General features: G+C 46.1%; 1 protein-coding gene and 1 pseudogene across 8 annotated transcripts in view; one reads left to right on the forward strand and one right to left on the reverse strand.

Annotated features, from left to right (window-relative positions):
- LOC111964022 (far upstream element-binding protein 3) overlaps positions 1-5285 on the reverse strand; it is a 29573-nt gene extending 24288 nt beyond the window's left edge. For 3 of the 8 annotated variants that reach the window (XM_023987674.3, XM_023987672.2, XM_023987671.2), the window contains exons 1-2: positions 5106-5285; positions 592-703 (exon numbers count right to left, since the gene is read on the reverse strand). In XM_023987674.3, the coding sequence (XP_023843442.1) occupies positions 592-703; positions 5106-5204 (211 nt within the window). In that variant the 5' untranslated portion in view covers positions 5205-5285. The remainder of the gene's footprint in view (positions 1-591; positions 704-5105) is intronic. The other 5 variants (XM_023987673.2, XM_023987676.2, XM_023987675.2 and 2 more) reach the window with 2 other exon arrangements.
- Positions 5286-7878: 2593 nt separating this feature from the next.
- LOC139027715 (uncharacterized) lies at positions 7879-8935 on the forward strand (annotated as a pseudogene).
- Positions 8936-21102: the final 12167 nt, after the last annotated feature.

Consider the following 21102-nt stretch of genomic DNA (forward strand, 5'->3'; position numbering starts at 1 on the left):
CACCGATCCAAGCCAGCCCACTACTAGTACAATTACATGTCATTCAAAACGCAACAGACCTGCTATCCAGTGGGCCCCATTGCTCGACAAACATACTGGCTAGCTCCTACACCTTCCACAAATAGGCTACGAGACGGAATATACATAAACAAGTGACAAGAGCTCACATTACGTAGTGCCGTCACGACTGATCTCCTGACCTGGGGGTCGCTGGTTATCCTGGTCAGTTGGCTACACCAGTCTCAAGACAGCTGAAATATGGAGTGGATTTAAAAAGCTAAGGTGGACCAATCAATTACTTCATAGTGTTTGCAATGGCTCTTCAGACAAGAGGGTTTGATTCAGCCAACACTGTATTTGGCTTAAGTGTTGTAAGTGTTGTACCACAGTCCTCAACAAGTACGGTAGGATTGCATAAAAACCAGAAGGACCCTCACACTCGGGTGCAGCGCTCTTTCCCAAAGCCGTTTGAAGGGTACCCAGTTGAGCATACTGTAAATGGGATAAGTGTTAAGGCTCATTTTAAAACTGGAGGATTGTTTTGTATGGTGCTTGAGGGAGAGTGGAGACGCACTGCCACCGCCGGCTTACCTCCATCATCCATTGAGCGCTTCTGGCCTCCGTAGCCGTAGAGAGAGGGGTCTAGGACTGGAGAAGAGTTGTTCATGTGGGGCATCTGGTCACCTCCCATCTTCGCCGCAATCTGAGGAGACAAGAGGGATAGAGGAGAGGGAGGGCGAGGACACTGATAGCAGCACATAACCGGTCCTAGATAATTAAACTAGTTATATCATTAGAAAGGTTTTATTTGACCTTTAGTAGTCAAGAGACATTTTTACTCAGTCCCCTACATCTGAAGGAAAATGAAAGGCAGTAACTACCTAGTTATGAAACTAGCTATAGTAGCATCACATGCACATTTGACAAAACACTGCTTACAACTCCTCACCCGAAATTTGCCTCTTGCATACACCAATTAACTACATGTATTCTCAGCAGATTGACATTCAAATCCAAACGCCACACAAAAGCATGAGGCCAGTTTCTCCCAAACCCCTCCTCCGCCACTAAAAAAGTAGTTTCGGCAACATAGTCGCAAATTAGAGGCTGACAATTAGAGCCTTCCATCAACTTCAGGCATCATTATCTACTTCAGTGCCACCACACAGAGCTTCCTGCCTGCCTCTGAAAGTGACAGGGGAGGAGAAAAAACAACAGCTTTCCAACATGGCTCCTGATCCCAGTTAGGGCTGAGCTGAACTGGGTATGGAGCCACAGACTGGGTGAGTGAGGGCTCCCCCTCTTCCCTAGAGCTAAACCTTCTTTCTGGGAAATGTCGGGGTGGTATGTCAACAATGTGAGCCGCACACTGAGAAATCAACTACCTAGCGAAAGGCTCGTGCCTAGAAGACTAGTATAGTCCTCACAAAACAACTGTTGCTGACTGTCAAGGGGGTTTGGGACAGGCTAGGTCCATGAGAGAAGAAATGCCAGAGGATATTCTGATGCTCAGGGAACATGCCCGAGGTTGGTGAGGCCTGTTTGCTCTAAAACTACAGGTCAAACACTCATGTGTCAGGGGGTAATTCAGCTCTGCATACTACACTATGGCGTTAAGGTTCTTGAAGTAAAAATTTAAATTAAATAAAAAATCATGAAGGACTGGACATTTGCATAAATATCCAGCTAAATCAAAAACATTGCTAAGTGAAAGATTCTCCGGTACTTTTATATAGTTTTTGGCCAGTATTTCGGAAAGTAGCACAAGGCAAAAGTGGTCGCTGAAAATTGCGTACTACAACACATATGTGCACGTGTTCCACATCATTGCTCCCTCGCTCTGCGTGCATCATGTGCCTCTTGCTAGATGTCACTCAAATGACGAGGGGCTGAAGCCCATTGTATTGAACTCATATTGCTTGGGGTCTGGCCCATGTGGGGGAAAATGGCACAGCTTCCAGAAAAAGTCAATTTTAAACAAGGGATTTCGTGGCTAAATGAGGTAAAACAGTAATTCCGCTCAGATTATGCATGTATGAACTACACGTCGACACATCCAGCGCAAAGCTACTTCTATTCTTCCCATTCTTAAGTTTTGTTTTTGCCTCTTAATCTTGGTTTTGTCCATCAGCGTCAAACAGCTAAAAATACAATATTTTTGGTTAATGAAATTATATTACACAGCGGTTTAGATTAACCTCCTTTAAATGTTCACACCCAATGGAACATACATGTTCTTCGATTTATGCCCATACTTAAACATTGCATTTTTTTTTTTAGGTGAACGAGGATAATTTTTGCAACCAGGAAATGGAGGAGCAATTTTTGCATATTGCACCTTTAAGGAGAAACGACATGCATTTACTTGATCAGAGAGAGAATAGAAACTCAACCTCAACATTGAATACATAGGGCCTACAGAAAACATAAGACAAGGGCTATTTTGGGGTGGAGTGCTATTTTAAGTTAGAAACAGTAGTGCTGAGCGATTAACCAGAATTCTGGTTAGGCGTGTTATCCATTTATTAAACTAATTGACCTACGTCTGTTCAACTATTTGAATTCCCATTTTGGTTCTGTGCGCTCAAAGCGCACTTTTTAAAATGTATTTAGATAAGAGAGATCATGCTCGAACTGCGCACTGTAGTAGGGAGTTGTAGTTTCCAATAGGCCAATATTCTACATAGTTTAGCAAAGAAAACATGGTAATTAACTACAATGACCATAACCCACTATCTGGTCTGTGTGGGTCAGTCACAGAAAGGGAGAGAAGAGAGAACACACAATTGAGACAAATAGAGCTGTTGCTTTGAAGGCATCTACCTGAAAATATATCATTAAGTGACTGATAGTTGGTATTCAGTAGTCATAAAATGATGCCTTATTTATTTTGATGAACTACTAAAAACAGCGATTTTGTCAGACAGCAGCTCTATAGAGATGAGATGAAATAAAGTAATCAAATAAAACAAATGTAATATTTCATTAAAGTAATGTGAATTAATCATGGTTATGATAAGCAGTAATGGGCAGTCACTACCATCATTTATGAATTGTTTTATTCTGTGTTATAGCATTCAACCCACATAATGCATTTAAATATTTTAAAACATAATTGAAACGGAAAACTGATATTTTATAAATCTAACTGAAACCAACCTCAAAAAGCACTAATTGCTGAGCACTAAGAAGCAGTGTATTGACATTTTTGGTCTTTGTACAGGCTGGCAGTAAAATGGGCAGTGTCTCTGGACCTGTTCTACTTTTCCCCCTACGGAGTTGATAAAAGCTAAATGGGCAAATGGCGTGGCTGTCCTATTCCTCTTCCCAGAAGCACAGACCTGGGGCCTATAGGGAAGGCGCAAGGGACAGCACGGTGCCACGGTTATCAGAGGAAAACTAAAACCTGACCCACAAGCGTGATGCATGACTACAAGGCCACACGCTTGTAGCTCATGGGATACGCACACAGCTGAGAGAGTTGGGGGAGAGACCTCAGGCATTATGAAATGGACACCAGTAGACCCAAACATGTGCTCATGCCATATGCTCATCTGGGTTTATTCGCAGGAATGTGTCTTTGTCAGGGCGAATATGTTGTGAATATCTGGGTTAGTGTCAATTATGGTAATGAAGACTAATAGTTGCTTTTACAATACGCAGTTAGGAGGATTTCAGCTCATTATTTTCTTTGTCATATTTCCCTGGCCGAGACTATGTGAAAACAGGTGTGGGTTTTAGCCCTGGGAGTAAAGGCTTCACAAGAACTCGGCCCCGAGTGCAGATACCAACTAGGAAGGAATGGGGAGCGGTTGGCAGCTTTCCTTCACCGTTTCCAATAGCCTACGTCCTGAAGTTATAGTCATCGCAGGAAACTTTTACCATGTTGCATGCATGATACTGGTATTTTAAATTGAATAATTTGCACAGTAGTAGCTATGTAGCTAGCTGTGGTTTGATGATCAATTGTAATATTGTAGTCGAATACAGAGAGTGTTTTGGGAGGTTAAAGATGAATAAATTCTGAATAACTACAGTGCCTAGCATTTTTTCATCATATGCCCAAAATCACATTACTAACTTCGAGACGTCAAGAAGTAGCTAGTTAGCTAGCTAAACAAATGCATAGGAAATATTGGAGGTTACAACTCGTTAGCTAACTAGCTAGATAAGGTTAGCTAGTTAGTTACCGGTAGCTAATTCCGAGACTGGAGTAACGTTGTTGTAACGTTAGCTAACGAGTAGCTACTGACTGATAACGTCCATTACTATTTAGCTAGCTGACACCCTGGCTGCAAACAAAAGTTCAGTGTTAACATTTCCGCTAAACTAGACGGTCAACATTAGCTGTTGACGTTTCTAGTTAGTTAACAGTACATGTTAACTGTCTGAATTTGTATAATCGACGTTAGCTAGTTTTGCTACCAGACTGAAACACTCGATAGCTTAACAGCTAGCCAACGTTAACTCGGTACTGGATTCTGAAATTGTTTGACATGGCTACATCGCTGTAGTTAGCTAGCCAACTTATTTTATCCAGTGTAAATGTGCGAGTGGTTGCAATTTAACACATCGAGTTATCCGTTTTCTGCTATTAAGCTAACTTTTGACAGCGCGTGGCTGAAATAAGCTGATATTTCTGGCTTCACCACGAAACTAGGCCACGGCCATACCGGTAGTTTCTCGACGCTGGTGGTAAAAATAGTTAGCTAGTGCTAACTAGCTTCAACTTATGTGGCTTTACAACAGGTTGCAATTTGTTGCTTATGCCTTGCTTTAAAAAGTTACCCTCACCTCAGTTTTATGCAGTTGATTTCTATGTTGCGTCAATCATGCTTTGCCTAATTAAGTTGCTTGTTATTTTGACTTTTTATTGTGCGTCTTTTGGTCCGTATTCTCTTAATCTGCAGGCACAGCCATGCAAGTCACTTGGACCTAGTGTGGCTAGTTACTAGCTATATATACGGGCGAAGTGTGTTTTTTAGAGTAAAGGGGGTTCTGTGGGTGCGCTGGTAGAAAAAAAAGTGCACTCCTCCACCACGCAGAATGGTCTTGTTCGTTTCTCGTCTGAAATCATTCGGTTTTTCTTCGTTGTAATGAATTACCTGTCGGGCCCGGTGTAAAGCGTCGGCGAAGCCATCTGCTTTCGTTCCAGGCTGAGCCACGGAGGCCTGTCCCTGTACCAACTCCGCCATCATCATCATCCCTACTACAGCAGCTCAGCGACACACCAAAAAAAAAACTTTAGACTAGCGAGCAAATCAAGCAGCACACGCGCCGACCCCAGGAAGAAGAAGCTGAGCCCCTTTCTACACGATACCGCGAGATTCAGAACCATCCATTTTGGATAAATGTATTTGATGAAATCACGCGTTACTTGACAGATAGCAGTACCATTTTAACCGGAAGAAGTACTGATGGAGGTCAGATGGGTCGTCATTAGTTACCACAGCCACCAAGTCATAAACTCCGCCTATTTCTAAATGTAACTTCTTAAAGATTCATTTCCTGGATGCTAAAATTATAATAGGTCGCCTAATTTCAGTTTATGTGACAAAACAAGCACGTATAGTGTAGATAATCATTGTAAACCGCTGTGAAATATATTTTCCATAACCAAAGTACTGTATTTTCAGCTGTGTTTAGCTGGTGTACAAAATCGAAAGTAAAATACGCAAATATGAAACTTAAGACCAGGAAGCATAGAAATAGCGCACATTGAACACATCTAAACAGGAATAGCGCACATAGAACAGATATACCGCTTCTTAGACTTGCTTAGACCCTAACCCTATGTGAATTTGGTCACGTCACCCAAAAAGTTACATATTGCAGCTGTAAAATGTAATTTTAAACCTAACCTTAATCACACTGTTAACTTTATGCCCAACCTTAACTTTAAATTAAGACAACATTTCTATTAAATTTTTTCACAAATTTCACAAATACAATAGAGCCAAATTTGACTTTGGGTCTGTGGTAACTAGTGGAAACCGGTCAGATGGTGGTGGGTTATGTTTCATGATATTGGATCGCTCCAATATATTGGTATCACTCCGTGGCGGAGGGATACATTCGAGGTAAGGATTTACAGATTCACTCCGGTGTACCTGTGTCACAGCTGGGGTCCGCCCCTATATATAGACCCCATGGCCGTGACACATGATCTCTTTAATTTTCTCGGCGGATGTCCGTATGGTTTGAGGTACAAACTTTCGGAAGTTCTCTTGGTAAGTCGCTTGGTAAGTGTAATATCTTGCATGGAAGTATACTCACTGGCTGTTTGCAGCCTGGAGCCCTCCTCTTGAGTGCTCCGCGCGCGTTTGATCTGTGTCTTCCGCCCGTGGTTTGTCGTACTTGTTTCGTTAGCGTTACAAAACGACTCCGTGTGCATCCATTAGTATGGTGGCTCTTGCTACTACAAAATGTAATTTACCTTTCACAACTTGCCGACTGGCTTGGTCTATGTGTGTGTTGTGAATTGCTTTAACATGCCAGAGGCGTGGGTTCTGTGCTAATTACCCTGCTATTTTCTTTCATGTTATTTCCTCTGCAGAGTGTAAGAGTATCATGGTGGGCTTTCCACTACGTAGAGACATTAACTTTTGCGTTCCTAAACGGAGTTACTCCAACATATGGCTGTTTTTACTGCTTGGATATTAAACCGGCTAGGTAATATTGCAGTTGGAGTAAATCAAATCCATTACCTGTATGTTTTTTTGTCTGCCTGTTTTTCCCACACAGGTTTTCCCTGTTTTTTTTGCAGAGGTACTGGGTAATTTATCCCTCACCAGGTTCCTATTCCTCACTGGGTTACTACACCGGGTTCCTCTGCCATGGGCGCAGGTGGTTACCTCCCGGCGCCGTCTCTGGCTGGCCCAATCCCATCTCCCAGCTGCTCTCCAGAGAACAATTGCCACTCTACCCATCACCCTAGGGCTGATGTTTGGCTCAGGGGTTGATGACGTTCTGGAGCAGACCAATAAGGGTCGTAGGGACCGGGGGACCCTGAGACGGTTCATGCCGCCTCCTCAGGCCCCGGGTCCAAGGCAGACGGACTGTCGCCACCCACCTGCACCCGAATGACGGTGGGGTCCGTCTCCTTCCCCATCGCCTCGTGCTGAGGGACGACAGCGGGGAGGGGCACAGCGTGCGGTGGATCAACAACATGTCAACTGTCACCGCCATAGGGGTGTGCCTGGGGGACCCAGGCGCTCAGAGTGCCAGAGGAGAGGAGGGCCCCGGCAGGACCCTTGACAAACCTTGCCTCGGCCGCTTCTCCCGGTTTCAAAGAGCGAAGTGGGAGGAGGGTGTGGAGTCCCCCTGGGTGTTGTCCACAATGCTCAAGGGGTACGGACTATAATTCCGGACATCAGAACGGCTAAGTGGGTTCTACTCCATTTATTTTGTGATCCCAAAAAGAGACGGAGGGTTGATTCTGATTCTGGACCTCCGCAACCTCAATGGGTACTTGAAGGTACTGAGGTTCCACATGCAGTCCCCAGCCCGTGTGTTGCAGAATGTGTTCAGGGATCAGTGGTTTGTTATGCCGGACCTGAGGGATGCGTACTTCCATGTTCCTGTTCACCAAGCTTATTGGCAGTACCTCCGATTTGCTTTCGAAGGGACGGCTTACGAATTCATGGTTCTTCCCTTCGGCCTCTCCTTCGCACCCCGCACTTTCACAAAGTGCATGGACGCTGTCCTGGCACCTCTCACATCCCGAGGATTATTGATCCTCAATTACCTGGACGATTGGCTGATTTGTGCCCTGACCAGGACCCAGGTGCTGTCAGACATGCTCCTGACCCACATCGGCAGGCTGGGCACGACAAGAGTCGTCGTCTGACGCCCACACAGAGGGTGGCCTTCATTGGCATGGAACTGGACTCAGTTCTCATAAGAGCATGCCTGCCCACCAGAAGGGTTCAGGCGATCTTATCTTGCTTCAACCACTTTCGCCAGGGGTGGGTGGTATCCGCCCTGACCTGCCAACGCCTGTTGGGCCTGCTGACGGTGGCCTCGTTGCTGATTCCCCTGGGCCTGCTCCATATTAGGCCTCTTCAACGGTGGTTCAATTCCCACCGACTGCACCCGAAGCGCCACTGTCACCGCCAGCTGCGGGTGACTGCACAGTGCCTCGGGCATTGTTGAGGTGGCACTGTTTCTCCTTTCTCTTAGGGGGTGGAGATGCTGAGGATGTGTTGCTGGTCAGCACAGACCCCTCCCAGATCAGCTGGGGGGTGTGGCCAAAGGCAAGTAGGCAAGCGGCTGTTGGCTACCCCCTTGAAGCGGCAGGCACATCAATACACTAGAGCTCCGAGCTGTACTGCTGGCCATGCAGTCTTTCCTTCCTCATCTGAAGGGAAGACATGTCCTGGTGAGAACGGACAACACCACATGTTTGGCTTACATCAACCATCAGGGTGGACTGAGGTCCCACCGCCTCTATCTTATGGCACGGGAGCTCCTTCTCTGGTGCTGCACCTGTGTGATTAGTTCAGGAGAGCGCAGGTGGACCTGTTTGCCTCCCTGGACAATGCACACTGCCCCCTGTGGTACTCTGTCGGAGCCACCAGGGCCTCTGGGCTTGGATGCTCTGGCTCACAATTGGCCAGGGCTGGAGCTTTATGCATTTCCCCTGATCCAGGGTGTGCCAGACAGGACCAGGATGGCGGAGCATCCTCTGCTGCTGGTGGCCCCATACTTTCTCAGACGACCCTGGAGATCCTTTCCGGCGCCGAAAAGAGATGGCTGCCTCGCTTTGTGTTCCTTGGAAAATATGCAGTATTTTGTTTTTTTACGTGTTATTTCTTACATCGGTACCCCGGGTAATCTTAGGTTTCATTACATACAGTCGGGAGGAACTACTGAATATACGATTAACGTCAACTCATCATCGTTCCTACCAGGAATATGACTTTCCCGAAACGGATCCAGAGTTTTTGCCTTCCACACAATACAATGGATCTGATCCCAGCCGCGACCTGTGCGACGCCGTAAAAGGGGAAAACGTGGGGTCTCGTGTCAGGCTTGGGAGACGGGCACATGCGTCCACTCCTAGCATACTACTCGCCAATGTCCAGTCTCTTGACAATAGGTCGATGATCATCGAGCCAGGGTAGCATTCAGAGAGACATCAGGGATTGCAACGTGCTTGCTTCACGGAAACATGGCTAACTCAAGGGACGCTAACGGAGTCAGTGCAGCAGCTGGTTTCTCCATGCATCGGCGCACAAGAACAAACATCTTTCCGGTAAGAAGAGGGGCGGGGGGGTATGCCTTATGATTAACGAGAAGTGGTGTGATCATCATAACAACACACAAGAACTCAAGTCGTTCTGTTCACTGATCTAGAACTCCTCACAATCAAATGTCGACCGCATTATCTACAAGGGAATTCTCGTCATCATAATCACAGCCGTATACATTCCCCCCAAGCAGACACTCGATGGCCCTGAACGACTTTATCTGACTCTTTGTAAACTGGAAACCCACACCCTGAGGCTGCATTCATCGTAGCTGGGGATTTTAACAAGGCTAATCTAAAAAAATCTAAAATTCTATCAGCATATGATTGTGCTACCAGGGCTGGAAAAACACTAGACATTGTTATACTAATTTCCGCGACGCTTATAAGGCCCTCCCGCCCCCTTTCGGAAAAGCTGACCACGACTCCATTTTGTTGATTCCAGCCTACAAACAAAAACTCAAACAACAAGCTCCCGCGCTCAGGTCTGTTCAACGCTGGTCCGACCAATTTGAATCCACGCTTCAAGACTGCTTCGATCAACGCGGATTGGAATATGTTCCGCATCGCGTCCAACAACAATATTGACGAATATGCTGATTCGGTGAGCGAGTTCATTAGGAGTGCTTGACGATGTCGTACCACACAGCAACGATAAAAACATTCCCAAACCAGAAACCGTGGATTGACGGCAGCATTCGGCGTGAAACTGAAAGCGAACCACTGTTTTTTAACCAGGGCAAGGTGACCGGAAGCATGACCGAATACAAACAGTGTAGCTATTCTCTCCGCAAGGCAATCAACAGGCCAAGTCTCTACAGAGACAAAATCGAGTCGAAATTCAACAGCTCAGACACAAGAGGTATGTGGCAGGGTCTACAGTCAATCACGGATTACAAAAGAAAACGCCGCCGGAGGACCAGGATGTCTTGCTCCAGACAGGCTAAACAACTTTTTTGCCCGCTTTGAGGACAATACAGTGCCACTGACACGGCCCCTACACAAAACCTGCGGGCTCTCCTTCACTGCAGCCGAGGTGAGTAAAACATTTAAACGTGTTAACCTCGCAAGGCTGCAGGCCCAGACGGCATTCCAGCCGCGTGCTCAGAGCATGCGCAGACCAGCTGGCTGGTGTGTTTACGGACATATTCAATCAATCCTTATCCCAGTCTGCTGTTCCACAATGCTTCAAGAGGGCCACCATTGTTCCTGTTCCAAGAAAGCTAAGGTAACTGAGCTAAACGACTACGCCCGTAGCACTCACTTCCGTCATCATGAAGTGCTTTGAGAGACTAGTCAAGGACCATATCACCTCCACCTACCGGACACCCTAGACCACTCCAATTTGCTTACCGACCCAATAGGTCACAGACGACGCAATCGCAACACACTGCACACTGCCCTAACCCATCTGGACAGAGAGGAATCATGTGAGAATGCTGTTCATCGATTACAGCTCAGCATTTAACACCATAGTACCCTCCAAACTCGTCATCAAGCTCGAGACCCTGGGTCTCGACCCGCCTGTGCAACTGGGTCCTGGATTCCTGACGGGCCGCCCCAGGTGGTGAGGGTAGGTAACAACATCTCACCCCGCTGATCCTCAACACTGGGGCCCCACAAGGGTGCGTTCTGAGCCCTCTCCTGTACTCCTGTTCACCCACGACTGCGTGGCCATGCACGCCTCCAATCCAATCATCAAGTTTGCGGATGACACTACAGTGGTAGGCTTGATCACCAACAACGACGAGACGGCCTACAGGGAGGAGGTGAGGGCCCTCGGAGTGTGGTGTCAGGAAAATAACCTCATACTCAACGTCAACAAAACAAAGGAGATGATTGTGGACTTCAGGAAACAGCAGAGGGAGCACCCCTATCCACATCGACGGTTCAGTAGTGGAGAAGGTGGAAAGTTTTAAGTTCCTCGGTGTACACATCACGGATAAACTGAACTGGTCCACCACACAGACAGCGTTGTGAAGAAGGCGCAGCAGCGCCTCTTCAACCTCGGAGGCTGAAGAAATTCGGCTTGTCACCAAAAGCACTCACAAACTTCTACGATGCACAATCGAGAGCATCCTGTCGGGCTGTATCACCGCCTGGTACGGCAACTGCTCCGCCACAACCGTAAGGCTCTCCAGAGGGTAGTGAGGTCTGCAGAACGCATCACCAGGGGCAAACTACCTGCCCTCCAGGAACCTACACCACCCGATGTCACAGGAAGGCCATAAAGATCATCAAGGACAACAACCACCCAAGCCACTGCCTGTTCACCCGTATCATCCAGAAGGCGAGGTCAGTACAGGTGCATCAAAGCAGGGACCGAGAGACTGAAAAACAGCTTCTATCTCAAGGCCATCAGACTGTTAACACGCACCACTAACATTTAGCGGCCGCTGCCAACATACTGACTAACTCCAGCCACTTTAAAAATGGGAATTGATGAGAAATTATGTAAAAATGTACCACTAGCCATTTAAGCAATGCCACTTAATACAATGTTTACATACCCTACATTACCCATCTCATATGTATATATACTGTATCTATATCATCTCTGCATCTTGCCATCTTTATGCAATACATGTACACTATAGCCATTTTAAACTATGCCATTTATGTTTACATCCCTACAGTCTAATGAGAGTACTCATGCTCATATGTATATACTACAGTATCTAAACCATCTACTGGCATCTGCCATGCCGTTCTGTACCACCACTCATTCATATATCTTTATGTACATATTCTTTATCCCTTTACACTTGTGTGTGTGTGTAAGGTAGTAGTTGTGGAATTGTTAGGTTAGATTACTGTTGGTTATTACTGCATTGTCGGAACTAGAAGCACAAGCATTTCGCTACACTCGCATTAACATCTGCTAACCATGTGTATGTGACTAATAAAATTTGATTTGATTTGATTTGATTTGGTTCAGCCTTCTCCTGTCCCTGTTGTCTGGGGCCTTCTCCTGTACCTGTTGTCTGGGGCACCTTGGCAAATGCCCCTGAGATCTGACCTGCTGTCTCAGGCCGGGGGAACTCTGTGGCATCCGAGAACGCACCGCCTCAGTCTGTGGGCTTGGCTGCTGAACGGCACCAATGGTCCATGTTAGGGCTACAGGAGGGTGTAATGTACACCATGCAGAGCACAAGAGCACCGGCTACAACTGCGGCATACCAGTTGCGCTGGCGGTTGTTCTGCTTTTGGTGCACTGGTATTGAGGTTGTGCCCGATTCATGTGGGGTGCAGTATGTCCTCCCAATACCTGCAGTCTCGCTTGGATGAGGGCTTGGCAGCCTCTACACTTTGAGGGTATTTGGCCGCTATATCTACCAGGCTTGTGGGGTGGATGGACAGGCCAGTGGGGCGCCATCCTTTGGTCTCCAGGTTTATGAAGGGGGTTCGTCGCCTGTGTCCACCTAGGACCCGCTCAATGGCGAACTGGGATCTGGATGTGGTCTTGGCAGCTTTGGCAAAGCTGCCTTTCGAACCATTGGAGTTTGCCTCCCTGAAACACCTCTCTATGAAGGTGGCTTTCTTGGTAGCGATTACTTCCATGAAGTGGGTGCGCTCCATGCTCTTTCAGTGCTACCGGATGGACCCCGGTGGGAGGAGTATATCTCTCCACCCCAACCCTTCATTCCTCCCGACGGTTCTGTCAGACAGGCATGTGAACATCCCTTTCATCCTGTATGCTTACAACCCCCTGGGAGTGGCGAGGGAGTCAGGGCCTCCCTCCGGCATGCTGTGCCCTGTGCGGGCACTGGCTGCCTATGTGGAGCAGACTCGGTCAGTGAGAACAACACACCAGCTCTTTGTTTGCTATGCTGAGAGTCCTGGGGGCTGGGTTATCGAAGCAGAGGCTCTCTCACTGGATCGTGGACACGATTACGACAGCATAGTGCCTGGCTGGCAGGCCAGTGCTGGGATCTGTGGTGGCACATTCAACGCGAGGTGTGGCTGCGTCTTGGGCTCTACTGAGAGGAGTGTCCCTCGCTAATATCTGTGCTGCGGCCAGCTGGACTTTGCTAGATACTATTGGGTAAATGTGGCACCTCCCCTCTGCGGTTGGTTCAGCGGTCCTGGGTATCGCCTCCCCTTCCCAGGGACTGGGCCAAGACCCCCCTTCCACATTGACGGCCCCTGCGTCTCGGTCCCGCACTGGGACTTCGCCGTTGGCTGGCCAGGTCCCTCTAGCACCAACTAAATCTGGTACTGGTATACCAATATATTGGAGTGATCCAATATAGTGAAAAATAACAAAGGTTACGTATGTAACCACAGTTGTGAGCTGTATGGATCACTCCAATCCTCTATGGCACTACAGGCGCCTCAGAAATGATGTAGAGAACGTGTGTCGCGGCCATGGGGTCCATATATAGGGGAGGACCCCAGCCGTGACACAGGTGTACACAGGAGTGAATCTGTAAATCGTCACCTCAGATGTATCCCTCCACTGCGGAGTGATACCAATATATTGGCGTGACCCATATAGCTCACATAACCGTGGTTACATACAGCTGAAGTCGGAAGTTTACATACACTTAAGTTGGAGTCATTAAAACTCGTTTTTCAACCATTACACAAATTTCTTGTTAACAAACTATAGTTTTGGCAAGTCGGTTAGGACATCTACTTTGTGCATGACACAATTCATTTTACCAACAATTATTTACAGGCAGGTAATTTCACTTCTAATTCACTATCACAATTCCAGTGGGTCAGAAGTTTACATGCACTAAGTTGACTGTGCCTTTAAACAGCTTGGAAAATTCCAGAAAATGATGTCATGGCTTTAGAGGCTTCTGATAGGCTTTGACATCAATTTGAGTCAATTGGAGGTGTACCTGTGGATGTATTTCAAGGCCTACCTCAACTCAGTGCCTCTTTGCTTGACATCATGGGAAAATCAAAAAGAAATCAGCCAAGACCTCAGAAAAATGATTGTAGACCTCCACAAGTCTGGTTCATCCTTGGGAAGCAATTTCCAAACGCCTGAAGGTACCACTTCATTTGTACAAACGATAGTACGCAAGTATAAACACCATGGGACCATGCAGCCGTCATACCTCTCAGGAAGGAGGCGCGTTCTGTCTCCTAGAGACAAACGTACTTTGGTGCGACAAGTGCAAATCAATCCCAGAACAACGGCAAAGCACGTTGTGAAGATGCCTGGAGGAAACAGGTACAAAAGTATCTATATCCATAGTAAAACGAGTCCTATAATCGACATAACCTGAAAGGCCGCTCAGCAAGGAGAAGCCACTGCTCCAAAACCGCCATAAAAAAGCCAGACTATACGGTTTGCAACTGCACATGGGGAAAGATCGTATTTATGGAGAAATGTCCTCTGGTCTGATTGAAACAAAAATAGAACCGTTTGGCCATAATGACCATACGTTATGTTTGGAGGAAAAAAAGGGAAGCTTGCAAGCCGAAGAACACCTCTCAACCGTGAAGCACGGGGTGTGGCAGCATCATGTTTGTGGGGCTGCTTTGCTGCAGGAGGGACTGGTGCACTTCACAAAAATAGATGGCATGAGTAAGGAAAATTATGTGGCTATATTGACGCAACATATCAAGACATCAGTCAGGAAGTTAAAGCTTTGTCACAAATGGGTCTTCCAAATGGACAATGACCCAAGCATACTTCCAAAGTTTGTGGCAAAATGACTTAAGCACAACAAAGTCAAGGTATTGGAGTGGCCAATCACAAAGCCCTGACCTCAATCCTATAGAAAAGTTGTGTGCAGAATGTAAAAGCATGTGCGAGCAAGGGATGCCTACAAACCTGACTCAGTTACACCAGCTCTGTCAGGAGGAATGGGCCAAAATGTACCCAACTTATTGTGGGAAGCTTGTGGAAGGCTACCCGAAACGTTTGACCCAAGTTAAAGAATTTAAAGGCAATGCTACCAAATACTAGTTGAATGTATGTAAACTTCTGACCCACTGGGAATGTGATGAAAGACAAAAGCTGAAGTAAATCATTCTCTACTATTATTCTGACATTTCACATTCTTATAATTTAAGTGGTGATTCTAACTGACCTAAGACGAGGATTTTTTACTAGGATTAAATGTCAGGAATTGTGAAACTGAGTTTAAATGTATGTAAACTTTCGACTTCAACTGTACGTAACCTTTTGATTTTTAAAGCACGAGCAGCATGTTGATCAATATGAAAATGTTTGATTACATGAGGCATTAGGTGTGAATGTGTTTATATGTTTTGGAATACTCTTTAGGAATGTTTTTGTATAAAAATAAGTACAAGCTGATGTGTATTTTTAAACTTGCCCACTTAGTATGCAGTAGCACAACACTGTTTTACCGATGTTTGGCTAAATAAATATGAATTGTTTCCAGGTTAAAAAAAATTACCACTTCCTCACATCGCCCTTGTCACTGAGCTAACAGTGCGTATGGTCTTGAATTTGACCAGGTCACAGGATTTATATAACTGGCAAAACATTTTCAAACAAATTTGCAGTTTTATGTTAATTTTCTTCTGTTACTATTTGTGTGACCTCCTTTGTTAAACACTAAATGTAGCCTACTCAGATAATGGTCTACAAGGCAATTGGTTTTAAAATGTTTTTTTGTGTGTTACAATTGTCTCCACAGTTGGCTAAATGTGTCTGTTTTTGCATGCAGGCCTATTCCTTATGAGTAAAGACGTGTAATATGGGGGGAGACCATCGTGTAACCAATCTGGTTGGACCCAAAACAGTTGACATGTAAGCCTACAGAGAGATGAAAATTGAGGAATATTGATTTTTCTTCTCACTTTCTCCTTGCACATGTGGAAACATCTATCGTTACACATCTGGCAGACTCCAGCACTTTGGAGAGAGGCAAGTAAAATTGCCTCAAATTTATAGATGTTTATGCAAAACAGCTCATGTTCCTTAAATTCCATCCAATCCCAATGCTACAAGAACAAGATGCAAGTAGGCCTCACTCCAAAATTAATTTGGAGACAAACTGAATGTATAATGAAAGCACATTTGTTTGAGTAGCATATTTTTTTTATTGTCCAAGGAATGCAGTGCTTTACATTTCCCCTGAAAATGCAAACAATGTGTTCTCTGTACGTACACCAAACATTAGGAACACCTTCCTAATATTGAGTTGCACCCCCTTCTGCCCACAGAACAGCCTCAATTCATCAGGGTATGGACTCAACAAGGTGTTGAACGTGTTCCTTGGGGATGCTGGCCCATGTTGACTCCAGTGCTTCCTAACAGTTGTGTCAAGTTGGCTGGATGTCCTTTGGGTGGTGGACCATTCTTGATACACATGGGAAACTGTTGAGCATAAAAAACCCAGTGTTGCAGTTCTTGACACAAACTGGTGAGCCTGGCACCTACTACTACCATACCCCGTTCAAAGGCACTTAAATATTTTGTCTTGCCCATTCACCCTCTCAATGGCACACATACACAATCCATGTCTCAATATTTAAAAATCCTCCTTTAACCTGTCGTCTCCCCTTCATCTACACTGATTGAAGTGGATTTAACAAGTGACATCAATAAGGGATCATAGCTTTCACCTGGATTCAGATGGTCAGTCTGTCATGGAAAGAGCAGGTATTCTTAATGTTTTGTATACTCAGTGTACAGTATGTGTAGGATATAAACATGTGTGTCAATGTTGGGGGGTGCTTGGACATGACTGATTAGGGTGGCCTGTGAGACAAGGAGATTTACATTCCCTTGGTCTGCTGCCTCTTACGGACACAGAGATATCAATTTTCCTGCCTACTCAGCCTCATGCAATTTATCACATCCCAAAAAAAGAGAAGAAATTAAGTGGCTGAGAAGTAGGGGTTCCCATTACCATAGCCAGACTGACACCACTAAATTAAGATCTCACATTTTTGTGAAGTATAATCTTGCGCCGCTATTGCTACCATGTGCTCGGCAATGTATTCAGACTCAGGGATGGGTAGGGATGGAAGTAAAATTCACACAGAACCATTAGAGATTCGGCCGCCTGCAGCCCCCAGTCTCTCTCCCAGCGGTACAGGAGAACAAGGATAGCCAAAGCAGGTGTGGTGGGCCTCTGGAGTCCTGCCAGTCAACAGTGGGAACTTTCATGAGAATGGAGGGGATGGTGGGGTGTGCAGAGTGTGGTTACCATATGAGGCTGATCAAGTGTCATGTTGCTCCCTCTCCTCTCCATTATTGTTGAGAAGGGTCTCTTGTCTCCTGGGTCGTCTGTGGGGAAATGTACAGACTTTCTCACTGTGTGTCTGTGGTAAGAGCTAAGCTTTACAACAACATGCTGAAGAATAACCAACCTGTGGGATTCCTTCCAAATGACAAAAACATGACTTTCCTCTGAATGTTCCACTTGCTTCAGGCTTGTGACGTAGATCTATCACAGTATAAATGGGTTAGGGGGAATAAATGCACACATGCAATTGTCAGTCTCTATGACTGCATTTAGACAGGCAGCCCAATTCTGATATTTTTTTCATTCATTGATCTTTTAACCAATCGGATGAGCTCTGAAAAAGATCTGATGTGATTGGTCAATAGACCAATTAGTGGAAAAATATCAGAATTGGGCTGCCTGTCTAAACGCAACCCAGGTGTTTGAACTGGTTTCGAGTGAAGTACAGTACTGCTAAGCTTACACATTCATGCAGTTGTGAAAAAAGCATACAAGCATACATATGACTGCTAATTTTCTTTTTAAAATGCACTTGTTGATATGAGTGAGGATGTGCACCTTTCTCTGTGTTTTATCAACAGACGATACAAAACATATTGGTTGCTTACGAGCTATGATATCGGTGGTATATGAGTAACTGAGCACAGATGGTCAGAGGACAACAGATGGCCAAAACTTTGAACACTTGACAGCTGTCACTCATTAAATGACAGACATACTAAACTCAGCAAAAAAAAAAACGTCCTCTCACGTCAACTGCTTTATTTTCAACAAACTTAACGTTGAAATATTTGTATGAATAACAAGATTCAACAACTGAGACATGAACTGAAACAAGATCCACAGACATTGTGACTAACAGAAATGCAATAATGTGTCCCTGAACAAAGGGGGGTCAAATCAAAAGTCAGTGATCTGGTGTGGCCACCAGCTACATAGTACTGCAGTGCATCTCCTCCTCATGGACTGCGCCAGTTCTTGCTGTGAGATGTTACCCCACTCTATCCCACCAAGGCACCTGCAAGTTCCCGGACATATCTGTGGGGAATGGCCCTAGCCCTCACCCTCCGATCCAACAGTCCGAGACGTGCTCAATGGGATTAGATCCGGGCTCTTCGCTGGCCATGGCAGAACAGACATTTCTGTTTAGCAGGAAATCACGCACAGAACAAGCAGTATGGCTGGTGGCATTGTCATGCTGGAGGTCATGTCAGTATGTGCCTGCAGGAAGGGTACCACATGAGGAGGAGGATGTCTTCCCTGTAATGCACAGCGTGCGAGATTGCCTGCAATGACAACAAGCTCAGTCTGATGATGCTGTGACACACCACCACAGACCATGACGGACCCTCCACCTCAAAATCGATTCCGCTCCTGAGTACAGGCCTCGGTGAACACTCATTTCTTCGACAATAAACGCGAATCTGACCATCACCCCTGGTGAAACAACCGCGACTCGTCAGTGAAGAGCACTTTTTGCCAGTCCTGTCTGGTCCAGCGACGTGGGTTTGCCCATAGCGACGTTGCCGGTGATGTCTGGTGAGGACCTGCCTTACAACAGGACTACAAGCCCTCAGTCCAGCCTCTCTCAGCCTATTGCGGACAGTCTACGCACTGATGGAGGGATTGTGCGTTCCTGGTGTAACTCGGGCAGTTGTTGCCATCCTGTACCTGTCCCGCAGTGTGGATGTTCGGATGTACTGATCCTGTGCAGGTGTTACACGTGGTCTGCCACTGCGAGGACGATCAGCTGTTCATCCTGTCTCCATGTAGCGCTGTCTTTGGCGTCTCACTGTACGGATATTGCAATTATTGCCCTGGCCACATCTGCAGTCCTCATGCCTCCTGCAGCATGCCTAAGGCATGTTCACACAGATGGTCAGAGGACAACAGATGGCCAAAACTTTGAACATTGACACTGTCACCATTAAATGACAGACATACTAAACTCAGCAAAAAAAGAAACGTCCTCTCACTGTCAACTGCGTTTTTATTTTCAACAAACTTAACGTGTAAATATTTGTATGAACATAACAAGATTCAACAACTGAGACATGAACTGAACAAGATCCACAGACATGTGACACAGAAATGGAATAATGTGTCCCTGAACAAAGGGGGGGTCAAAATCAAAAGTCAGTATCTGGTGTGGCCACCAGCTACATTAAGTACTGCAGTGCATCTCCTCCTCATGGACTGCGCCAGTTCTTGCTGTGAGATGTTACCCCACTCTTCCACCAAGGCACCTGCAAGTTCCCGACATATCTGTGGGGAATGGCCCTAGCCCTCACCCTCCGATCCAACAGGTCCGAGACGTGCTCAATGGGATTGAGATCCGGGCTCTTCGCTGGCCATGGGAGAACAGACATTTCTGTTTAGCAGGAAATCACGCACAGAACAAGCAGTATGGCTGGTGGCATTGTCATGCTGGAGGGTCATGTCAGTATGTGCCTGCAGGAAGGTACCACATGAGGGAGGAGGATGTCTTCCCTGTAATGCACAGCGTCGAGATTGCCTGCAATGACAACAAGCTCAGTCTGATGATGCTGTGACACACCACCACAGACCATGACGGACCCTCCACCTCAAAATCGATTCCGCTCCTGAGTACAGGCCTCGTGTAACACTCATTCCTTCGACAATAAACGCGAATCTGACTCAACCCCTGGTGAGACAACCGCGACTCGTCAGTGAAGAGCACTTTTTGCCAGTTCCTGTCTTGTCCAGCGACGGTGGGTTTGTGCCCATAGGCGACGTTGCCGGTGATGTCTGGTGAGGACCTGCCTTACAACAGGACTACAAGCCCTCAGTCCACCTCTCTCAGCCTATTGCGGACAGTCTACGCACTGATGGAGGGATTGTGCGTTCCTGGTGTAACCGGGCAGTTGTTGCCATCCTGTACCTGTCCCGCAGGTTGATGTTTCGATGACTGATCCTGTGCAGGTGTTACACGTGGTCTGCCATGCGAGGACCGATCAGCTGTTCATCCTGTCTCCATGTAGCGCGTCTTTGCTCTCACGGTACGATATTGCAATTTATTGCCCTGGCCACATCTGCAGTCCTCATGCCTCCTTGCAGCATGCCTAAGGCATGTTCACGCAGATGAGCAGGGACCCTGGGCATCTTTCTTTTGGTGTTTTTCAGAGTCAGTAGAAAGGCCTCTTTGGTGTCCTAAGTTTTCATAACTGTGACCTTAATTGCCTACCGTCTGTAAACTGTTAGTGTCTTAATGACCGTTCCACAGGTGCATGTTCATTAATTGTTTATGGGTTATTGAACAAGCATGGGAAACAGTGTTTAAACCCTTTACAATGAAGATCTGTGAAGTTATTTGGATTTTTACTAATTATCTTTGAAAGACAGGGTCCTGAGAAAGAGACGTTTCTTTTTTTGCTGAGTTTAAATGCTTTGATTGAGCTACATTATAGATGACCCCAGAACCATGAAATATCCAGATGTTGGGCTTGTTCAGTAATCACTTTGGAAAAAGAAACATATTTGGACAGAAGCTATAAATAAGAAGCTACTTTAACACCATTTTGAAATGTCAACATCTCAGAAAATGCAGGATTATGAAAACAGTACCTCTCTGGGGATTATTGGGAAATAGAAAGGTTAAACACAAACACTCGCACACTTATCCCAGTTGCCTCTGAGTATTTCACC

The sequence above is a fragment of the Salvelinus sp. IW2-2015 genome, linkage group LG5, assembly GCF_002910315.2.
Source record: "Salvelinus sp. IW2-2015 linkage group LG5, ASM291031v2, whole genome shotgun sequence".
Classification (NCBI taxonomy): Eukaryota; Metazoa; Chordata; class Actinopteri; order Salmoniformes; family Salmonidae; genus Salvelinus; species Salvelinus sp. IW2-2015.